The sequence below is a fragment of the Oncorhynchus keta genome, chromosome 3 (assembly GCF_023373465.1).
Source record: "Oncorhynchus keta strain PuntledgeMale-10-30-2019 chromosome 3, Oket_V2, whole genome shotgun sequence".
Classification (NCBI taxonomy): domain Eukaryota; kingdom Metazoa; phylum Chordata; class Actinopteri; order Salmoniformes; family Salmonidae; genus Oncorhynchus; species Oncorhynchus keta.
The window spans coordinates 19,349,652-19,369,830 of record NC_068423.1 but is presented as its reverse complement, the minus strand read 5'-3'; the positions used below and the strand labels follow the sequence as shown (position 1 = coordinate 19,369,830).

Genomic DNA, 20,179 nt, shown 5'->3' with positions numbered 1-20,179 from the left:
GGTAGGTCAAGTGGTAGATTATTATAAACCCAGTTGGTAGGTCAGGTGGTAGTTTATTATAAACCCAGTTGGTAGGTCAGGTGGTAGTTTATTATAAACCCAGTTGGTAGGTCAGGTGGTAGTTTATTATAAACCCAGTTGGTAGGTCAGGTGGTAGGTCAGGTGGTAGTTTATTATAAACCCAGTTGGTAGGTCAGGTGGTAGTTTATTATAAACCCAGTTGGTAGGTCAGGTGGTAGTTTATTATAAACCCAGTTGGTAGGTCAGGTGGTAGATTATTATAAACCCAGTTGGTAGGTCAGGTGGTAGTTTATTATAAACCCAGTTGGTAGGTCAGGTGGTAGTTTATTATAAACCCAGTTGGTAGGTCAGGTGGTAGTTTAGGTGGTAGATTATTATAAACCCAGTTGGTAGGTCAGGTGGTAGTTTATTATAAACCCAGTTGGTAGGTCAGGTGGTAGGTCAGGTGGTAGTTTATTATAAACCCAGTTGGTAGGTCAGGTGGTAGGTCAGGTGGTAGTTTATTATAAACCCAGTTGGTAGGTCAGGTGGTCAGGTGGTAGGTCAGGTGGTAGATTATTATAAACCCAGTTGGTAGGTCAGGTGGTATAAACCCAGTTGGTAGGTCAGGTGGTTATAAACCCAGTTGGTAGGTCAGGTGTCAGGTGGTAGGTCAGGTTTTATTATAAACCCAGTTGGTAGGTCAGGTGGTAGATTATTATAAACCCAGTTGGTAGGTCAGGTGGTAGTTTATTATAAACCCAGTTGGTAGGTCAGGTGGTAGGTCAGGTGGTAGTTTATTATAAACCCAGTTGGTAGGTCAGGTGGTAGGTCAGGTGGTAGTTTATTATAAACCCAGTTGGTAGGTCAGGTGGTAGGTCAGGTGGTAGTTTATTATAAACCCAGTTGGTAGGTCAGGTGGTAGTTTATTATAAACCCAGTTGGTAGGTCAGGTGGTAGGTCAGGTGGTAGTTTATTATAAACCCAGTTGGTAGGTCAGGTGGTAGGTCAGGTGGTAGTTTATTATAAACCCAGTTGGTAGGTCAGGTGGTAGGTCATGGCTGTGCTGGGTTTAGGAGTAACCCCTGTAGTCTCTGCTCTGTTAGCAACACATGGAGTAAGATAATTCAACGTGCAACAATTTCCCCATAGAGTTTAAACTGCAAACATTTTCATTCTTCCTCTTTTCTTCATCAGAGTCTTCGTCATCATCATCTCACATTTCGTTGGCATCATAGAGTCAGTGATGAAATTTTGGTGTATATATATATATATATATATATATATATATATATATGTGGTATGTGTAGATAGGTAGGTAGTTAGTTCTAGTGTCTGGTCTCCTCTCCAGAGTCAAAGTCTTTTGTTTCCATAGTGTTGATAGGTTGATATCACGTTGTGACGTCGTATTGTTTTGTACAATAAACGTCCCAGCAACACTTGAAACACACAAAGCTCCTTCTCCCACCTACCTATAGCGAGTCGGCGTATCAAGCCAACATGGCAACCCTGGTGGGTGTGGCTCTTCCTGTCTTGTTGCCGGGGTAAGGTCCATCCTGCTGACTTGTGGGTTAGGGCTAGGTTCAGGTAATCTGGTGTTATACCATTGGACAAAACACCAGTCTTACACTCAACTATAACTGAGTTTATCAGGGTGTTAATCTGGTTATTCTGATTTTGTCTCTGTATGACAGAAGACAAGCATTCTCTCGGTTCTTTCCTATTCTGACCAGCCGCCCTCACCTCTCTGACCCTGCTCCCCCTCCTCTCTCTGACCCTGCCCCCCTCCTCTCTCTGACCCTGCTCCCCCTCCTCTCTCTGACCCTGCTCCCCCCTCCTCTCTCTGACCCTGCTCCCCCTCCTCTCTCTGACCCTGCTCCCCCTCCTCTCTCTGACCCTGCTCCCCCTCCTCTCTCTGACCCTGCTCCCCCTCCTCTCTCTGACCCTGCTCCCCCTCCTCTCTCTGACCCTGCTCCCCCTCCTCTCTCTGAACCTGCTCCCCCCTCCTCTCTCTGACCCTGCTCCCCCTCCTCTGACCCTGCTCCCCCTCTGACCCTGCTCCCCCCTCCTCTCTCTGAACCTGCTCCCCCCTCCTCTCTCTGAACCTTCTCCCTCCTCCTCTCTCTGACCCTGCCCCCCCCTCCTCTCTCTGAACCTGCTACCCCTCCTCTCTCTGACCCTGCTCCCCCTCCTCTCTCTGACCCTGCTCCCCCTCCTCTCTCTGACCCTGCTCCCCCCTCCTCTCTCTGAACCTGCTCCCCCTCCTCTCTCTGAACCTGCTCCCCCCTCCTCTCTCTGACCCTGCTCCCCCCTCCTCTCTCTGACCCTGCTCCCCCCTCCTCTCTCTGACCCTGCTCCCCCCTCCTCTCTCTGACCCTGCTCCCCCCTCCTCTCTCTGACCCTGCTCCCCCTCCTCTCTCTGACCCTGCTCCCCCTCCTCTCTCTGACCCTGCTCCCCCCTCCTCTCTCTGACCCTGCTCCCCCTCCTCTCTCTGACCCTGCCCCCCTCCTCTCTCTGACCCTGCTCCCCCTCCTCTCTCTGACCTTGCTCTCCTCTCCTCTCTCTGACCCTGCACCCCCTCCTCTCTCTGACCCTGCTCCCCCCTCCTCTCTCTGACCCTGCTCTCCTCTTCTCTCTCTGACCATGCTCCCCCTCCTCTCTCTGACCCTGCTCCCCCTCCTCTCTCTGACCCTGCTCCCCCATCCTCTCTCTGACCCTGCTCCCCCTCCTCTCTCTGACCCTGCTCCCCCTCCTCTCTCTGACCCAGCCCCCCCTCCTCTCTCTGACCCTGCTCCCCCCTCCTCTCTCTGACCCTGCTCCCCCCTCCTCTCTCTGACCCTGCTCCCCCCTCCTCTCTCTGACCCTGCACCCCTCCTCTCTCTAACCCTGCTCCCCCCTCCTCTCTCTGAGTCCACAGGACAGTTTATACCAGAGAGAGACGGGAGACTGGTCCTTTAAAATAATTGCTCTTTACTGGTCCTTTACTATCTGCTTGCTATATTCTGGTTGAACACAGAGTGGCTATTACTGTACAGCATGGGCCTCTGCCCTCATGACAGTCTCTTCGTCTCACTCTGTGTGTGTGTGTGTGTGTAATTTTCTGCGTGTGTGTGTTTGTGTAGTGTGTGTATCAGAGCATGTCCTCCTGTATGTGTGTATACGTGTATATGTATATATGTCAGTGGAGGCTGCTGAGGGGAGGACGGCTCATAAATGTGTCTGGAATGGAGTCAATGGAAAGGTATCAACCACATGGAAACCACGTCTTTGATGTGTCTGATACCATTCCATTTGCTCCGTTCCAGACATTATTATGAGCCGTCCCCCACTCAGCAGCCTCCACGGGTGTATATAAATGTCAGTTCCTCCTCTCCTCTCCTCCTCTCTCCTCTGTTAGTTCCTCCTCTCCTCACACGTAGTACTCCTTGTCTTTGTTGTTCTTGTTCTTGGAGATCTTGGCGATGCCCAGCGGCTTGTCCTTGGTGCTGCCGTTAGGCTGGGTGGCAGAGTTACTGATGTAGTTGCGGCTCTCGTCCACGTGGTACGAGCCCTCGTCCCGGTTGCGGTACTTGTACATGGCGTAGAGCAGGATGAGGATGCAGAGGGCGGCGGCCGCCACAATGCCCACCACCATGCCTGTGGTGCTGCTGGACTCCCTTACCACCTCCGACGTCCCCGGGAACGGCTTGATCTCCGGGAGAGGGGGGTGGGCTGCTGGAGGGAGGAGGAGGGGAGGGAGAGGGGGAGATAGAGAGAGTATTTTATTCAATGCTGGCTGCCAGCATCTTTCTGTTTAATCTGGCTGCCAGCATCTTTCTGTTTAATCCGGCTGCCAGCATCTTCCTGTTTAATCCGGCTGCCAGCATCTTTTTGTTTAATCCGGCTGCCAGCATCTTTCTGTTTAATCCGGCTGCCAGCATCTTTCTGTTTAATCCGGCTGCCAGCATCTTTCTGTTTAATCCGGCTGCCAGCATCTTTCTGTTTAATCCGGCTGCCAGCATCTTTCTGTTTAATCTGGCTGCCAGCATCTTTTTGTTTAATCTGGCTGCCAGCATCTTTCTGTTTAATCTGGCTGCCAGCATCTTTCTGTTTAATCTGGCTGCCAGCATCTTTCTGTTTAATCCGGCTGCCAGCATCTTTCTGTTTAATCCGGCTGCCAGCATCTTTCTGTTTAATCTGGCTGCCAGCATCTTTTTGTTTAATCTGGCTGCCAGCATCTTTCTGTTTAATCTGGCTGCCAGCATCTTTCTGTTTAATCTGGCTGCCAGCATCTTTCTGTTTAATCTGGCTGCCAGCATCTTTCTGTTTAATCTGTCTGCCAGCATCTTTCTGTTTAATCTGTCTGCCAGCATCTTTCTGTTTAATCTGTCTGCCAGCATCTTTCTGTTTATTCTGGCTGCCAGCATCTTTCTGTTTAATCTGTCTGCCAGCATCTTTCTGTTTAATCTGTCTGCCAGCATCTTTCTGTTTCATTTGTCTGCCAGCATCTTTCTGTTTAATCTGGCTGCCAGCATCTTTCTGTTTAATCTGGCTGCCAGCATCTTTCTGTTTAATCTGGCTGCCAGCATCTTCCTGTTTAATCTGTCTGCCAGCATCTTTCTGTTTAATCTGGCTGCCAGCATCTTTCTGTTTAATCTGTCTGCCAGCATCTTTCTGTTTAATCTGGCTGCCAGCATCTTTCTGTTTAATCTGGCTGCCAGCATCTTTCTGTTTAATCTGGCTGCCAGCATCTTTCTGTTTAATCTGGCTGCCAGCATCTTTCTGTTTCATCTGGCTGCCAGCATCTTTCTGTTTAATCTGGCATTGTTTTTGTTTAGATTGTGGCTTCCTTGATACTGTAAAGCGTCTTTCAGTTCATGAAAAGCGATATAAAAATGATATGTATGCGGCAGGTAGCCTAGTGGTCAGAGTGTTGGACTAGTAACCGAAAGGTTGCCAGATCAAATCCCCGAGCTGACAAGGTACAAATCTGTCATTCTGCCCCTGAACAAGGCAGTTAACCCACTGTTCCCAGGCTGTCATTCTAAAGAATAATTTGTTTTTAACTGACTTGCCTAGTTAAATAAAAGGTAAAATAAAAAATGTTCTATTCTATTTTCACTTGCACTGCAGAATTTAATGCAGCAAATGCTGCAAATGTGTGATCGCAGGGTAAACTTTCTGCTTCACACAAAACCTAAAATATTTTTTCAATCTAGTCTAGCCAGACTGTTAGTGTGTGAGGTTACTAGTATAGAAGTACTACTACAGCAGTACTACTATAGCAGTAGTACTATAGCAGCAGTAGTATAATGTACTCTATATGGTATGTATTACCAGAGCTGGGGTCACATGGGTCAATGTCCTCGTCATCACTGGGACACTCAGCTGATGCCACCAGCAGGTCGTCTGTTGACTGGAGAGAGACGTTAGATCATAAAACACACACTATTGTTTTTTAGTCATTTATTCATCCCTGGAGTCTTTCACGTTAATGATATCTACATGTCTACATGTAATCTATTTTCAGAGAGCTCCTCTCATTCTACAAACAGAACACAATAAAACGCTCAACTTGAAGTCAAACACATTTAGATTTTCTGGATGCATGAACATGACATCATCGCGCACGCACGCACGCACGCACGCACGCACACACACACACACACACACGCGCGTGTCCTGGCAAACCGCCAAATTGTGAAAAGAGAGGCGGAGAGAGAGCGAGTGAGAAGACAGAGTTGTTAGTTACCAGCTGTGATCTAATCACAAGGGAGGAATACACTCATCCTTCTCTCCTCCCCTTCCTCCTCTTCCCTTTCTTCTCCCTCATTCCCTCTCTCCTTTCTCCTCCCCTCTCTCCTTTCTTCTCCGACCTCTCTCCTTTCTCCTCCCCTCTTTCCTTTCCTTTCACCCCCTCTCGCCTTTCTCCTTCCCTATCTCCTTTCTCCCTCTCTTTCCTTTCTTCCTCCCCTCTCTCCCTCTCTTTCCTTTCCTTTCACCCTCTCTCTCCTTTCTTCCTCCCCTCTCTCCCTCTCTTTCCTTTCCTTTCACCCTCTCTCTCCTTTCTTCCTCCCCTCTCTCTCTCCCTCTCTTTCCTTTCCTTTCACCCCCTCTCGCCTTTCTCCTTCCCTATCTCCTTTCACCCTCTCTTTCCTTTCTTCCTCCCCTCTCTCCCTCTCGGGCCTGCTCCGGCCCGAGCTTCATGAATTTGCGCCAGTGCTGGGCAATAGGAGAGTGCAGAGGAAGGAAAATATCGATGCTAACGTCTGAATTCCTAGTCTATTTCCAGTGATCAGGCTGGTAACTAACCAACAGTATACAGTACAGTGTAGTAACTATGAATCCTCAGATCAGATGCTCAGATCTCCATGTCCTATCAGCAACACAAGGGAAGAAGATGCTCCTTTGACCAACCCCCCACCTTCTCTGGCAGCACCCTCTCTCCTCTCCCTCCTGTTGCCACGGCAACTCCAAGTTCAAGCCATTAAAATGAAGGGAGATAAAATGGGAGTGTTCCACTGAGAGACACGAAACACTGACACTCACCACTAGACAGAGAGAGAGAGAGAGAGAGAGAGAGAGAGAGAGAGAGAGAGAGAGAGAGAGAGAGAGAGAGAGAGAGCGAGAGAGAGAGAGAGCGAGAGACAGAGAGAGAGAGACAGAGAGAGACAGAGAGAGACAGAGAGAGAGACAGAGAGAGAGAGAGAGAGAGAGAGAGAGAGAGAGAGAGAGAGAGAGACAGAGAGAGAGAGAGAGAGAGAGAGAGAGAGAGGGAGATAGAGAGAGACAGAGAGAGAGAGAGAGAGAGAGAGAGAGGGAGATAGAGAGAGACAGAGAGAGAGAAGAGGGAGATAGAGGAGGAATGGAGTGTTGGAGGAAGGGAGAGAAAAGGAAAGAGCTATGTTGGGAGAGAGAGCGAGATGGAGGAAAGAGAGAGTAATGGAGGGAGAGAGAGCGAGATGGAGGAAAGAGAGAGTAATGGAGGGAGAGAGAGCGAGATGGAGGAAAGAGAGAGTAATGGAGGGAGAGAGGGAGAAAGGACAGGATAAGGACAGTCATAAGGAAAGAAGGAAGGAGACAAAGTGGTGCAGCTTAAGTTAACATCATGCTAATCATATTCATGAGCGAGACTCAAACATCGACTTTACAGCTGAGAAATGTGTGTGTGTGCATAAACGTGTGTGTGTGTGTGCATGTGTTAAAGCCACACAGAGTCAGTGATGAATTAAAATGGAAGTGTGATGCATTGCAGTAGTCATAACTAACCTCTGTACTGAGACAGGAGAGAACAGCAGAACCAGATATATAGAACAGGTCTAGAACCCAACAAAGAAGAGGACTAGAATCCATAAAAACCTCACAAAAGAAATGGCCGAAAAATATTTTGACGAATACGCGTCCCAAGATAACCGAAATGCAGCACGACACAAGTCTAGTACAAAAGCGCTATACAAGTTAACATCAAACGAATTACGACATCAGCCAGGTACTTCTTGCAACGATGTGATAGATTTCACTTTTGCTAATTAGCAAATCAAAAATCACACCTGTAAGCAGATGTGTTTCTTTAGATCAATGTGATACCTGTTACTGTAAAATCTTCCATCTCTCTGCACCTTACAGGCTTGCTGCCCTATGCACATAGACATGGAACACTGGTCACTTTAATAATGGAACACTGGTCACTTTAATAATGTTTACATACTGTTTTACTCTTTTCATATGTATATACTGTATTCTAGTCGAGGCCACCCTATTTAACTATTGTTGTACATATAATATTCTTCAGATATATTTAATATTCTATCCATATTCTGTCTGTAATGTATATACATCCAATCACACAGTTTGAACACATCTACTCATTCAAGGGTTTTTCTTATTTTTTTACTATTTAAAAAAAAACTATTTTAGACATTGTAGAATAACAGTGAACATATCAAAACTATGAAATAACACATATAGAATCATGTAGTAACCAAAAAAGTGTTAAACAAATACAAATTAATTTTTATTTTATTTTATTTTATTAATTCTGCCTTGATGACAGCTTTGCACACTCTTGGCATGCTTTTCCAACAGTCTTGAAGGAGTTCCCACATATGCTGAGCACTTGCTGGCTGCTTTTACTTCACTCTGTGGTCCAACTCATCCCAAACCATCTCAATTGGGTTGAGGTCGGGTGATTGTGGAGGCCAGGTCATCTGATGCAGCCCTCCATCACTCTCCTTCTTGGTCAAATAGCCCTTACACAGCCTGGAGGTGTGTTTTTGGGTTATTGTCCTGTTGAAAAACAAATTATAGTCCCACTCAGCGCAAACCAGATGGGATGGTGTATAGCTGCAGAATGCTGTGGTAGCCATGCTGGTTGTGTGCCTTGAATTCTAAATAAATCACTGACAGTGTCACCAGCAAAGCACCCACACACCATCACACCTCCTCCTCCATGCTTCACGGTGGGAACCACACATGGGGACATCATCTGTTCACCTACTCTGCGTCTCACAAACACACAGCGGTTGGAACCAAAAATCGCAAATTTGGACTCAGAACAAAGGACAGATTTCCACCGGTCTAACGTCCATTGCTCATGATTCGTGGCCCAAGCAAGTCTTGTATTCGTATTGGTGTCCTTTAGTAGTGGTTTCTTTGCAGCAAGGCCTGATTCACACAGTCTCCTCTGAACAGTTGATGTTGAGATGTGTCTGTTATTTGAACTCCGTGAAGCATTTATTTGTGCTGCAATCTGAGGTGCAGTTAACTCTAATGAACATATCCTCTGCAGCAAAGGTAACTCTGGGTCTTCCTTTCCTGTGGCCGTCCTCATGAGAGCCAGTTAACTCTAATGAACATATCCTCTGCAGCAGAGGTAACTCTGGGTCTTCCTTTCCTGTGGCCGTCCTCATGAGAGCCAGTTAACTCTAATGAACATATCCTCTGCAGCAGAGGTAACTCTGGGTCTTCCTTTCCTGTGGCCGTCCTCATGAGAGCCAGTTAACTCTAATGAACATATCCTCTGCAGCAAAGGTAACTCTGGGTCTTCCTTTCCTGTGGCCGTCCTCATGAGAGCCAGTTAACTCTAATGAACATATCCTCTGCAGCAAAGGTAACTCTGGGTCTTCCTTTCCTGTGGCCGTCCTCATGAGAGCCAGTTAACTCTAATGAACATATCCTCTGCAGCAGAGGTAACTCTGGGTCTTCCTTTCCTGTGGCCGTCCTCATGAGAGCCAGTTAACTCTAATGAACATATCCTCTGCAGCAGAGGTAACTCTGGGTCTTCCTTTCCTGTGGCCGTCCTCATGAGAGCCAGTTAACTCTAATGAACATATCCTCTGCAGCAGAGGTAACTCTGGGTCTTCCTTTCCTGTGGCCGTCCTCATGAGAGCCAGTTAACTCTAATGAACATATCCTCTGCAGCAGAGGTAACTCTGGGTCTTCCTTTCCTGTGGCCGTCCTCATGAGAGCCAGTTAACTCTAATGAACATATCCTCTGCAGCAGAGGTAACTCTGGGTCTTCCTTTCCTGTGGCCGTCCTCATGAGAGCCAGTTTCATCCTAGCACTTCATGGTTTTTGCGACTGCACTGAAATTTCCAGGATTGACTGACCTTCATGTCTTAAAGTAATGATGGACTGTAATTTCTCTTTGCTTATTTGAGCTGTTCTTTCTATAATATGGACTTGGTATTTTACCAAATAGGGCTATCTTCAGTATACCACCACTACCTTGTCACAACACAACTGATTGGCTCAAACGCATTAAGAACGAAAAATATTCCACAAATGAACTTTTAACAAGGCACACCTGCTAATTGAAATGCATTCCAGGAGACTACCTCATGAAGCTGGTTGAGAGAATGCCAAGAGTGTGCAAAGCTGTCATCAAGGCAAAGGGTGGCTACTTTGAAGAATCTCAAAAATAAATAAAATATATTTTAATTTGTTTAATACTATTTTGGTTACTACATGATTCCATGTGTTATTTCATAGTTTTTATTCTGCAATGTAGAAAATAGAAAACATATAGAAAACCCTTGAATGAGTAGGTGTGTCCAAACTTTTGACTGGTACTATATATATATATATATATATATATATATATATATATATATATATATACTCCGGATTCCGACATTGTTCGTCCTAATATTTCTATATTTCCTAATTACATTCTTTTACTTTTTAAATGTGCATTGTTGTGTATTGTTAGATATTACTGCACTATTGGAGCTAGGAAAAAAGCATTTCGCTACACTCACAATAACATCTGCTAAATATGTGTATGTGACCAATAAGATGTGATTTGATTTGATCAAACTGCTATAACTAAAGACAGCCTTTCAATACCATTAGAATTCAAGTTGATTCAGCATTTTCCATCTTATCAAAAGGGAACTGTTTCCTCAACTGACCTCTACTCACATGCCAATCAAACTACAGACCTGTCAATCAAACTTCAGCCACCCTTTTAAGTTGTCAATTAAAAGTGAGCCAATTAAAAGTCTGTTCCACACTTGTGAACAATGCCAACCTCTTCCTATAGCCTCATCTCCTCTTTATCGCTCTGTCTCTCCGCCTCTCCTCTACAGCCTTATCTCTCCCTCTCTTTGTCTGGCAGTGATGCATGCTGCCTTCCAGCACAGATGGATAATGAAAGGGAGCGCGAGTGAGAGACAGATAAAGAAAGGGAGAGAGAGAAAAGAAAAGGGAATGATAGAGAGATGAACTGAAGGAGGAAGATGTGATCATGCTGAAGGAGTAAAATCAGTACCTGATCAGCTGAACAATGCCAACGAGCGTCCATGCCTGCCTGACTGCCTAGCTCACACATCACACACACACACACACACACAAACGGTTAACACACACTGCTCTGCCACTGTCTTCAGAAACACACACACATCTGTTAGCAGCAGCTCTGTCAGCGTGGAGAAACGAGGAGAGAATAGGAGATGTACTGATACACTAACTACCTATCACTGCTGACAGAGAGAGAGAGAGAGAGAGAGAGAGAGCAAGAGGAGACAGAGTGAGAGAGGGGGGGGGGTCTGAGGTTGCTATAGTTGGTTCTACCCATAAAACACACGAACACAACACGCACTCACACACGCACAAATGCTATACACACACACACACACACACACACACACACACACACACACACACACACACACACACACACACACACACACACACACACACACACACACACACACACACACACACACACACACACACACACACACACATCCAAACTAAATTGAGCAGAGTGAGACAGAGTTGACACTCTTCAACATTATTAATAATTCAGACTCATAGGAGGGAATCTCACTAAATTCAGGAAGAAACACACACACACACCCACTGCACCATATCAAGCATACATATGACCTAATTCCTATCTTGGTATACCACCGACTGCACACACACACACACACCCACCCACACACACACACACACACACACACACACACACACACACACACACACACACACACACCCACACACACACATCTGAGGTGTAAAGAGCAACACTGTCGGTGAATCTCAAACCACCGCCTCGCCCCTACCAACTCGCTCTGAGGGCCCTCCGTTGTCACGTGTTGCTGAGGGTGTTGCTCAGAGTGACTTCCAGAGAGTGGAGAGGGGATCAGTAAACCCATCAACGTCGGGACACACTGGTGATTTAAATGATGCAATTCATGTTCCACTTTTAAATAATAAAATGAGCATGAAATTCTATTGCACAAATCCCACCAGATGTAAAGGTTAGTAACAGTTTAACATTTCATTTGGGAGGTATTTCATCTGTTACATGTGTCAAGTCTCCAAATCCGACATAAACAAATGCATGTGACATATAATTAGGAACACCTCTCCGTTGTTTTGTAGGTAAGGGGATAGCACTTAGCTTTGAAGCCTGCAGCCTTGCTGAGGGTCTAATTAGCCACTACACCCTGGATCATTTTCACTGCCTCAGCATTTGGACACTTGTGCATATGGCGGAGGTGCACGTGAAAGCGCCAATGGAGGGCCGAAGGGCGAGGGGAAGGGAGTGATTTGGGATTCAGCCTGTGTCTCACTCAGTCACTTAAACCCTCCCTCCCTCCATCCATCCATCCATCCATCCATCCATCCATCCATCCATCCATCCATCCAGATCCATTATTGATGCCTGAGGCGCACAGCTCTGTATTCCATTATTTATGTCTGAGACAGCTGGCAGCCTATACCCAGAGGAGCTATACACTATGGAGCACAACAGAAAGAGAGAGAGGGTTCACTATCTCCATGGCAACTCGCATCATTGGATAAAAAAAAATTCAGAGCATGGCAGAACATTTCATGACCCAGAATCCCTCTCCACACAGAGAGCCTGTTCATCATCATAACCTCCTGACTAGTCATAGCAGACAAGTGGTGGTCATAGCAGGTCATAACTTTCATAGCAGCTCATAGCAGGTTAACACAGCTCATTGCAGCACACATTTGAGTCCAAATCCATTTCTGACTCATGGTTACCTCTGCTGCAGAGGATAAGTTCATTAGAGTTAGCCTCTCTCAGACTCTCTCAAATAAATTCCTCACAGAGTTCAAGTAACAGAAACATCTCAACATCAACTGTTCAGAGGAGACTGCGTAAATCAGGCCTTGCTGCAAAGAAACCACTACTAAAGGACACCAATAAGAAGAAGGGTCTTGCTTAGGTCAAGAAACACGAGCAATGGACATTAGACCGGTGGAAATCTGTCCTTTGGTCTGACGAGTCCAAATTGGGTATTTTTGGTTCCAACCACCATGTCTTTGTGAGAGAGTAGGTGAACAGATGATCTCCCCATGTGTGGTTCCCACCGTGAAGCATGGAGAAGGAGGCGTGATGGTGTGGAGGTGCTTGGCTGGTGACACTGTCAGTGATTTATTTAGAATTTAAGGCACACTTAACCAGCATGGCTACCACAGCCATCCCACCTGGTTTGCACTTAGTGGGACTATCATTTGTTTTTCCACAGGACAATGACCCAACAAACCCCCAGGCTGTGTAGGGCTATTTGACTAAGGAGGAGAGTGATGGAGTGCTGCATCAGATGAACTGGTCTCCACAATCACCCGACCTCAACCTAATTGAGATGGTTTGGGATGAGTTGGACTGCAGATTGAAGTAAAAGCAGCCAACAAGTGCTCAGCATATGTGGGAACTCCTTTAAGACCGTTGGAAAAGCATTCCTCTTGAAGCTGGTGGAGAGAATACCAAGAGTGTGCAAAGCTGTCATCAATGCAAAGAAAAATCTAAAATATATTTGGATTTTTTTAACACTTTTTTGGTTTCTACATGATTCCATATGTGTTATTTCATAGTTTTGATGTCTTCACTATTATTCTACAATGTAGAAAATAGAAAAAATTAAGAAAAACCCTTGAATGAGTAGGCGTGTCCAAACTTTTGACTGGTACTGTATGTAAATGAGATATTTCTGTATTTCATTTTCAATACATTTCTAAAAAGATGTTTTCACTTTGTCATTATGGGTTATTGTGTGTAGATGGGTGAGCTTGAAAAACAATTTAATTCATTTTGAATTCAGGCTGTAACGCCACAAAATGTAACACAAAAATAAGTCAAGGGGTATGAATACTTTCTGAAGGCACTGTATATGGTATCTATTTGGGGCTCCCGAGTGACGCAGTGGTCTTAGGCACTGCAGCTCAGTGCTAGAGGCGTCACACTGATTGGGAGTCCCATAGAGCGGTGAACAATTGGCCCAGCGTTGTTAGGGTTTGACTAGGGTATAAGAATTTATTCCGAACTGACTTGCCTTGTTAAATAAAGGTGAAATAATTGTTTTTTAAAAATCTATATGTGTGAGGTTACGAATAGCTAAGTTATCCTGTTTATGCCTTAGATAGCGTCATAGTTCGTTTCCTACCTGCTGCGTAGTTCCTCCTCCTTGCTTCTTATTTATGGCGGTTGTCGTGGTGATGTCGCCGGCATTGGAGGCGGGATCTAATCGGTTGCCCCCGGCGGCAGCGCTGGATTGGGGAGTGATGGAGGAGGAGGGCATGTCCCCAACCAATCGTGTGCTGCCCTCCAGGCGGATGTGGGCGTGTCCCTCGGCGGCCATGTTGAGTATCTTCAGTCCGTTGTAGTAGAGACCGGCCATCTGACCCTGGAACTGACCTGCTTCCTTTCCTCTTCCTACCGTCACCGTCGTCTGGCTGTTGAAGATGGTCAGCTGGCGGCCTGGACACACACACGCATACATAGGCGTCGTTGTGTGATGATAATACACACATTAAGCATGATGTTAATGAGTTGTAAGCATGGTGTTAGGTTGTTGTAAGCATGGTGTTAGGGTGTTGTAAGCATGGTGTTAGGGTGTTGTAAGCATGGTGTTAGGTTGTTGTAAGCATGGTGTTAGGTTGTTGTAAGCATGGTGTTAGGTTGTTGTAAGCATGGTGTTAGGTTGTTGTAAGCATGGTGTTAGGGTGTTGTAAGCATGATGTTAATGAGTTGTAAGCATGGTGTTAGGTTGTTGTAAGCATGGTGTTAGGGTGTTGTAAGCATGGTGTTAGGGTGTTGTAAGCATGGTGTTAGGTTGTTGTAAGCATGGTGTTAGGTTGTTGTAAGCATGGTGTTAGGTTGTTGTAAGCATGGTGTTAGGGTGTTGTAAGCATGATGTTAGGTTGTTGTAAGCATGGTGTTAGGGTGTTGTAAGCATGGTGTTAGGGTGTTGTAAGCATGGTGTTAGGGTGTTGTAAGCATGGTGTTAGGGTGTTGTAAGCATGGTGTTAGGTTGTTGTAAGCATGGTGTTAGGTTGTTGTAAGCATGGTGTTAGGTTGTTGTAAGCATGGTGTTAGGGTGTTGTAAGCATGGTGTTAGGGTGTTGTAAGCATGGTGTTAGGTTGTTGTAAGCATGGTGTTAGGTTGTTGTAAGCATGGTGTTAGGTTGTTGTAAGCATGGTGTTAGGGTGTTGTAAGCATGGTGTTAGGTTGTTGTAAGCATGGTGTTAGGTTGTTGTAAGCATGGTGTTAGGGTGTTGTAAGCATGGTGTTAGGGTGTTGTAAGCATGGTGTTAGGTTGTTGTAAGCATGGTGTTAGGGTGTTGTAAGCATGGTGTTAGGTTGTTGTAAGCATGGTGTTAGGTTGTTGTAAGCATGGCTCTGGATAAGAGCGTCTGCTAAATGACTTAAATGTAAATGTAATGTAAATGTGTTAGGTTGTTGTAAGCATGGTGTTAGGTTGTTGTAAGCATGGTGTTAGGTTGTTGTAAGCATGGTGTTAGGGTGTTGTAAGCATGGTGTTAGGTTGTTGTAAGCATGGTGTTAGGTTGTTGTAAGCATGGTGTTAGGGTGTTGTAAGCATGGTGTTAGAGTGTTGTAAGCATGGTGTTAGGGTGTTGTAAGCATGGTGTTAGGTTGTTGTAAGCATGGTGTTAGGGTGTTGTAAGCATGGTGTTAGAGTGTTGTAAGCATGGTGTTAGGGTGTTGTAAGCATGGTGTTAGGTGTTGTAAGCATGGTGTTAGGGTGTTGTAAGCATGGTGTTAGGGTGTTGTAAGCATGGTGTTAGAGTGTTGTAAGCATGGTGTTAGGGTGTTGTAAGCATGGTGTTAGGGTGTTGTAAGCATGGTGTTAGGGTGTTGTAAGCATGGTGTTAGGGTGTTGTAAGCATGGTGTTAGGGTGTTGTAAGCATGGTGTTAGGGTGTTGTAAGCATGGTGTTAGAGTGTTGTAAGCATGGTGTTAGGGTGTTGTAAGCATGGTGTTAGGGTGTTGTAAGCATGGTGTTAGGGTGTTGTAAGCATGGTGTTAGGGTGTTGTAAGCATGGTGTTAGGGTGTTGTAAGCATGGTGTTAGGGTGTTGTAAGCATGGTGTTAGGTTGTTGTAAGCATGGTGTTAGGGTGTTGTAAGCATGGTGTTAGAGTGTTGTAAGCATGGTGTTAGGGTGTTGTAAGCATGGTGTTAGGGTGTTGTAAGCATGGTGTTAGGGTGTTGTAAGCATGGTGTTAGGGTGTTGTAAGCATGGTGTTAGAGTGTTGTAAGCATGGTGTTAGGGTGTTGTAAGCATGGTGTTAGGGTGTTGTAAGCATGGTGTTAGGGTGTTGTAAGCATGGTGTTAGGGTGTTGTAAGCATGGTGTTAGGTTGTTGTAAGCATGGTGTTAGGGTGTTGTAAGCATGGTGTTAGGGTGTTGTAAGCATGGTGTTAGGGTGTTGTAAGCATGGTGTTAGGGTGTTGTAAGCATGGTGTTAGGTTGTTGTAAGCATGGTGTTAGGTTGTTGTAAGTATGGTGTTAGGGTGTTGTAAGCATGGTGTTAGAGTGTTGTAAGCATGGTGTTAGGGTGTTGTAAGCATGGTGTTAGGGTGTTGTAAGCATGGTGTTAGGGTGTTGTAAGCATGGTGTTAGGGTGTTGTAAGCATGGTGTTAGGGTGTTGTAAGCTTGGTGTCAGGGTGTTGTAAGCATGGTGTCAGGTTGTTGTAAGCATGGTGTTAGGTTGTTGTAAGCATGGTGTTAGGTTGTTGTAAGCATGGTGTTAGGGTGTTGTAAGCATGGTGTTAGGTTGTTGTAAGCATGGTGTTAGGTTGTTGTAAGCATGGTGTTAGGGTGTTGTAAGCATGGTGTTAGGGTGTTGTAAGCATGGTGTTAGGGTGTTGTAAGCATGGTGTTAGGGTGTTGTAAGCATGGTGTTAGGGTGTTGTAAGCATGGCGTTAGGGTGTTGTAAGCATGGTGTTAGGGTGTTGTAAGCATGGCGTTAGGGTGTTGTAAGCATGGCGTTAGGTTGTTGTAAGCATGGCGTTAGGTTGTTGTAAGCATGGTGTTAGGGTGTTGTAAGCATGGTGTTAGGTTGTTGTAAGCATGGTGTTAGGTTGTTGTAAGCATGGTGTTAGGGTGTTGTAAGCTTGGTGTCAGGGTGTTGTAAGCATGGTGTTAGGTTGTTGTAAGCATGGTGTTAGGGTGTTGTAAGCATGGTGTTAGGTTGTTGTAAGCATGGTGTTAGGTTGTTGTAAGCATGGTGTTAGGGTGTTGTAAGCATGGTGTTAGGGTGTTGTAAGCATGGTGTTAGGTTGTTGTAAGCATGGTGTTAGGGTGTTGTAAGCATGGTGTTAGGGTGTTGTAAGCATGGTGTTAGGGTGTTGTAAGCATGGTGTTAGGGTGTTGTAAGCATGGTGTTAGGTTGTTGTAAGCATGGTGTTAGGGTGTTGTAAGCATGGTGTTAGGGTGTTGTAAGCATGGTGTTAGGGTGTTGTAAGGATGTTAGCATGTCATAAGCGTGTTGTTAGCATGATGTAAGCATGTTGTAAGTTGTTAGCATGTTGTTAGCATGATATGGAACATGTACTCTGGAGTGTGAGACTGGAGAGAGAGAGGAGAAGAGGAGGAAGAAGGATGAGAGGAAGAGTAGGATGAAGAGAGAATAGATGGGATAGCTGAGAGACGGTTGCTGTGGAGACGCATCATGAGAGAGTCATCATGTTGACATATCGATTGATTATCCTCAAATATGGTTATTACAGCCTTAAGAAGCCCAATGAAGGAAGCATTATGAAGACATATGAAGCTCTATGAAGCACACACAGGTCATAGCTTTGTCTCTGGTCACAGTTAAAGGGAGTTCAGGCATTTAAAGGAGCTCTGCTGAGGGTTAAGAGGTCAATTTGAAACAAAACAGTGCATTGAACATCTCTCAAGTCTTACATGTAATATCTGGTTCTGAACTTTACTTTGACTATACAGATTATGATGTTCAACATTGATATATGCTTTAGTGAACACTTTAAATGTTTACAATTGGAGAAACAATATTATGAAAAATCTTAAACAAGTACATTTTTATCTGTATTAGTTTCACATTTATTCAGATGAATCTTCCCATTGTCCGTTTAACCTGGTATTATTACCTCTCTCTTTATCTACAGTTTACAGTAAATTACTGTATTACAGAACAGTACAGTTACACTACAGTTTACACAGTCTGACAATATTATACTCTAACAGTTACTATAACGTTTAAACTTAGTTATGGATTTATCATTTTAGATGTTAGTTGATGGTCACAGTTTCAACTTCCTTCAGGTTGACTTTTAGCTGAAAGTTTAAAGGCATTTTAATGAATGTTTTTACCTTTGTCGAGTAGCCAATCGTCAACTATTCGACCGAGCCGATAGGGGATTCTCTGTCTAGCGATGGCCAGGCGCTCGTTATCAATGTTGCCTTTAATTTAAAGATGAAAACACAGTAATTACACCTGGCACAGGAGCTGGACAACAAAATAAACAGCCATGAAGAGAAAGTCAAAGTCCTGACCAAGGTCCTGTCGGTCCGAACATTGTTTCTGTGTCATTAACTTCAATAAGAGTTACGTTCATGAGCAGCAACCAGCAAGCAGACATAGACTTTCTGTTCTTGGACTTTGATTTAAAGAGACATTTAAACAGTTACTTAACATCTGACAGACAGGAGACAGCTCTGACTGGGTTTAGAGAGTTTGATGAAACAAGAGAATAATAATGATAATCACTGTTAAAGCTAACAGATCAACCCTCAAATACCTCTGTCTAGTGTTTAGCCTTTTAGCTAACAGATCAACCCTCATATACCTCTGTCTAGTGTTTAGCCTTTTAGCTAACAGATCAACCCTCATACACCTCTGTCTAGTGTTTAGCCTTTTAGCTAACAGATCAACCCTCATACACCTCTGTCTAGTGTTTAGCCTTTTAGCTAACAGATCAACCCTCATACACCTCTGTCTAGTGTTTAGCCTTTTAGCTAACAGATCAACCCTCATACACCTCTGTCTAGTGTTTAGCCTTTTAGCTAACAGATCAACCCTCATATACCTCTGTCTAGTGTTTAGCCTTTTAGCTAACAGATCAACCCTCATACACCTCTGTCTGGTGTTTAGCCTTTTAGCTAACAGATCAACCCTCATACACCTCTGTCTAGTGTTTAGCCTTTTAGCTAACAGATCAACCCTCATACACCGCTGTCTAGTGTTTAGCCTTTTAGCTAACAGATCAACCCTCATATACCTCTGTCTAGTGTTTAGCCTTTTAGCTAACAGATCAACCCTCATATACCTCTGTCTAGTGTTTAGCCTTTTAGCTAACAGATCAACCCTCATACACCTCTGTCTAGTGTTTAGCCTTTTAGCTAACAGATCAACCCTCATATACCTCTGTCTAGTGTTTAGCCTTTTAGCTAACAGATCAACCCTCATATACCTCTGTCTAGTGTTTAGCCTTTTAGCTAACAGATCAACCCTCATACACCTCTGTCTAGTGTTTAGCCTTTTAGCTAACAGATCAACCCTCATATACCTCTGTCTGGTGTTTAGCCTTTTAGCTAACAGATCAACCCTCATATACCTCTGTCTGGTGTTTAGCCTTTTAGCTAACAGATCAACCCTCATATACCTCTGTCTAGTGTTTAGCCTTTTAGCTAACAGATCAACCCTCATACACCTCTGTCTGGTGTTTAGCCTTTTAGCTAACAGATCAACCCTCATACACCTCTGTCTAGTGTTAAGCCTTTTAGCTAACAGATCAACCCTCATATACCTCTGTCTAGTGTTTAGCCTTTTAGCTAACAGATCAACCCTCATATACCTCTGTCTAGTGTTTAGCCTTTTAGCTAACAGATCAACCCTCATATACCTCTGTCTAGTGTTTAGCCTTTTAGCTAACAGATCAACCCTCATATACCTCTGTCTAGTGTTTAGCCTTTTAGCTAACAGATCAACCCTCATACACCTCTGTCTAGTGTTTAGCCTTTTAGCTAACAGATCAACCCTCATACACCTCTGTCTAGTGTTTAGCCTTTTAGCTAACAGATCAACCCTCATACACCTCTGTCTAGTGTTTAGCCTTTTAGCTAACAGATCAACCCTCATAAACCTCTGTCTAGTGTTTAGCCTTTTAGCTAACAGATCAACCCTCATATACCTCTGTCTAGTGTTTAGCCTTTTAGCTAACAGATCAACCCTCATACACCTCTGTCTAGTGTTTAGCCTTTTAGCTAACAGATCGCTAAATAACTCCTGAAAATATATGATTAATACTTAAGATAACAACAACAATATAAAATGTTTAAAAACCCACTGCTAAAATAAATACAATCAATTTTTCCTCTTCGTCCCCCCAGTCTAGTTAATACATTTAAATGTTTATTGTGTTGCTGTTTGGCCAAATGCCCCAACGG

General features: G+C 44.6%; 1 protein-coding gene and 1 long non-coding RNA gene across 31 annotated transcripts in view; one reads left to right on the top strand and one right to left on the bottom strand.

Annotated features, from left to right (window-relative positions):
* The first annotated feature begins 10 nt into the window (after positions 1-10).
* LOC127914613 (uncharacterized) lies at positions 11-1,778 on the top strand. 8 transcript variants are annotated; one of them, XR_008089061.1, is made up of 5 exons: positions 11-157; positions 205-337; positions 385-548; positions 778-918; positions 954-1,778. It is a non-coding gene; the product is annotated as an uncharacterized LOC127914613 (long non-coding RNA). The 8 variants fall into 8 exon arrangements; XR_008089062.1 differs by having other exon boundaries at positions 205-372; positions 420-548; XR_008089060.1 differs by having other exon boundaries at positions 119-267; positions 303-337.
* Positions 1,779-2,953: 1,175 nt separating this feature from the next.
* Positions 2,954-20,179, bottom strand: part of LOC118363428 (neurexin-1a-like) — a 99,764-nt gene continuing 82,538 nt past the window's right edge. For 16 of the 23 annotated variants that reach the window (XM_052491919.1, XM_052491930.1, XM_052491940.1 and 13 more), the window contains 4 exons: positions 18,104-18,193; positions 13,907-14,220; positions 5,318-5,396; positions 2,954-3,715 (listed from right to left, as the gene is read on the bottom strand). In XM_052491919.1, the coding sequence (XP_052347879.1) occupies positions 3,411-3,715; positions 5,318-5,396; positions 13,907-14,220; positions 18,104-18,193 (788 nt within the window). In that variant the 3' untranslated portion in view covers positions 2,954-3,410. The remainder of the gene's footprint in view (positions 3,716-5,317; positions 5,397-13,906; positions 14,221-18,103; positions 18,194-20,179) is intronic. The other 7 variants (XM_052491944.1, XM_052491960.1, XM_052492054.1 and 4 more) reach the window with 1 other exon arrangement.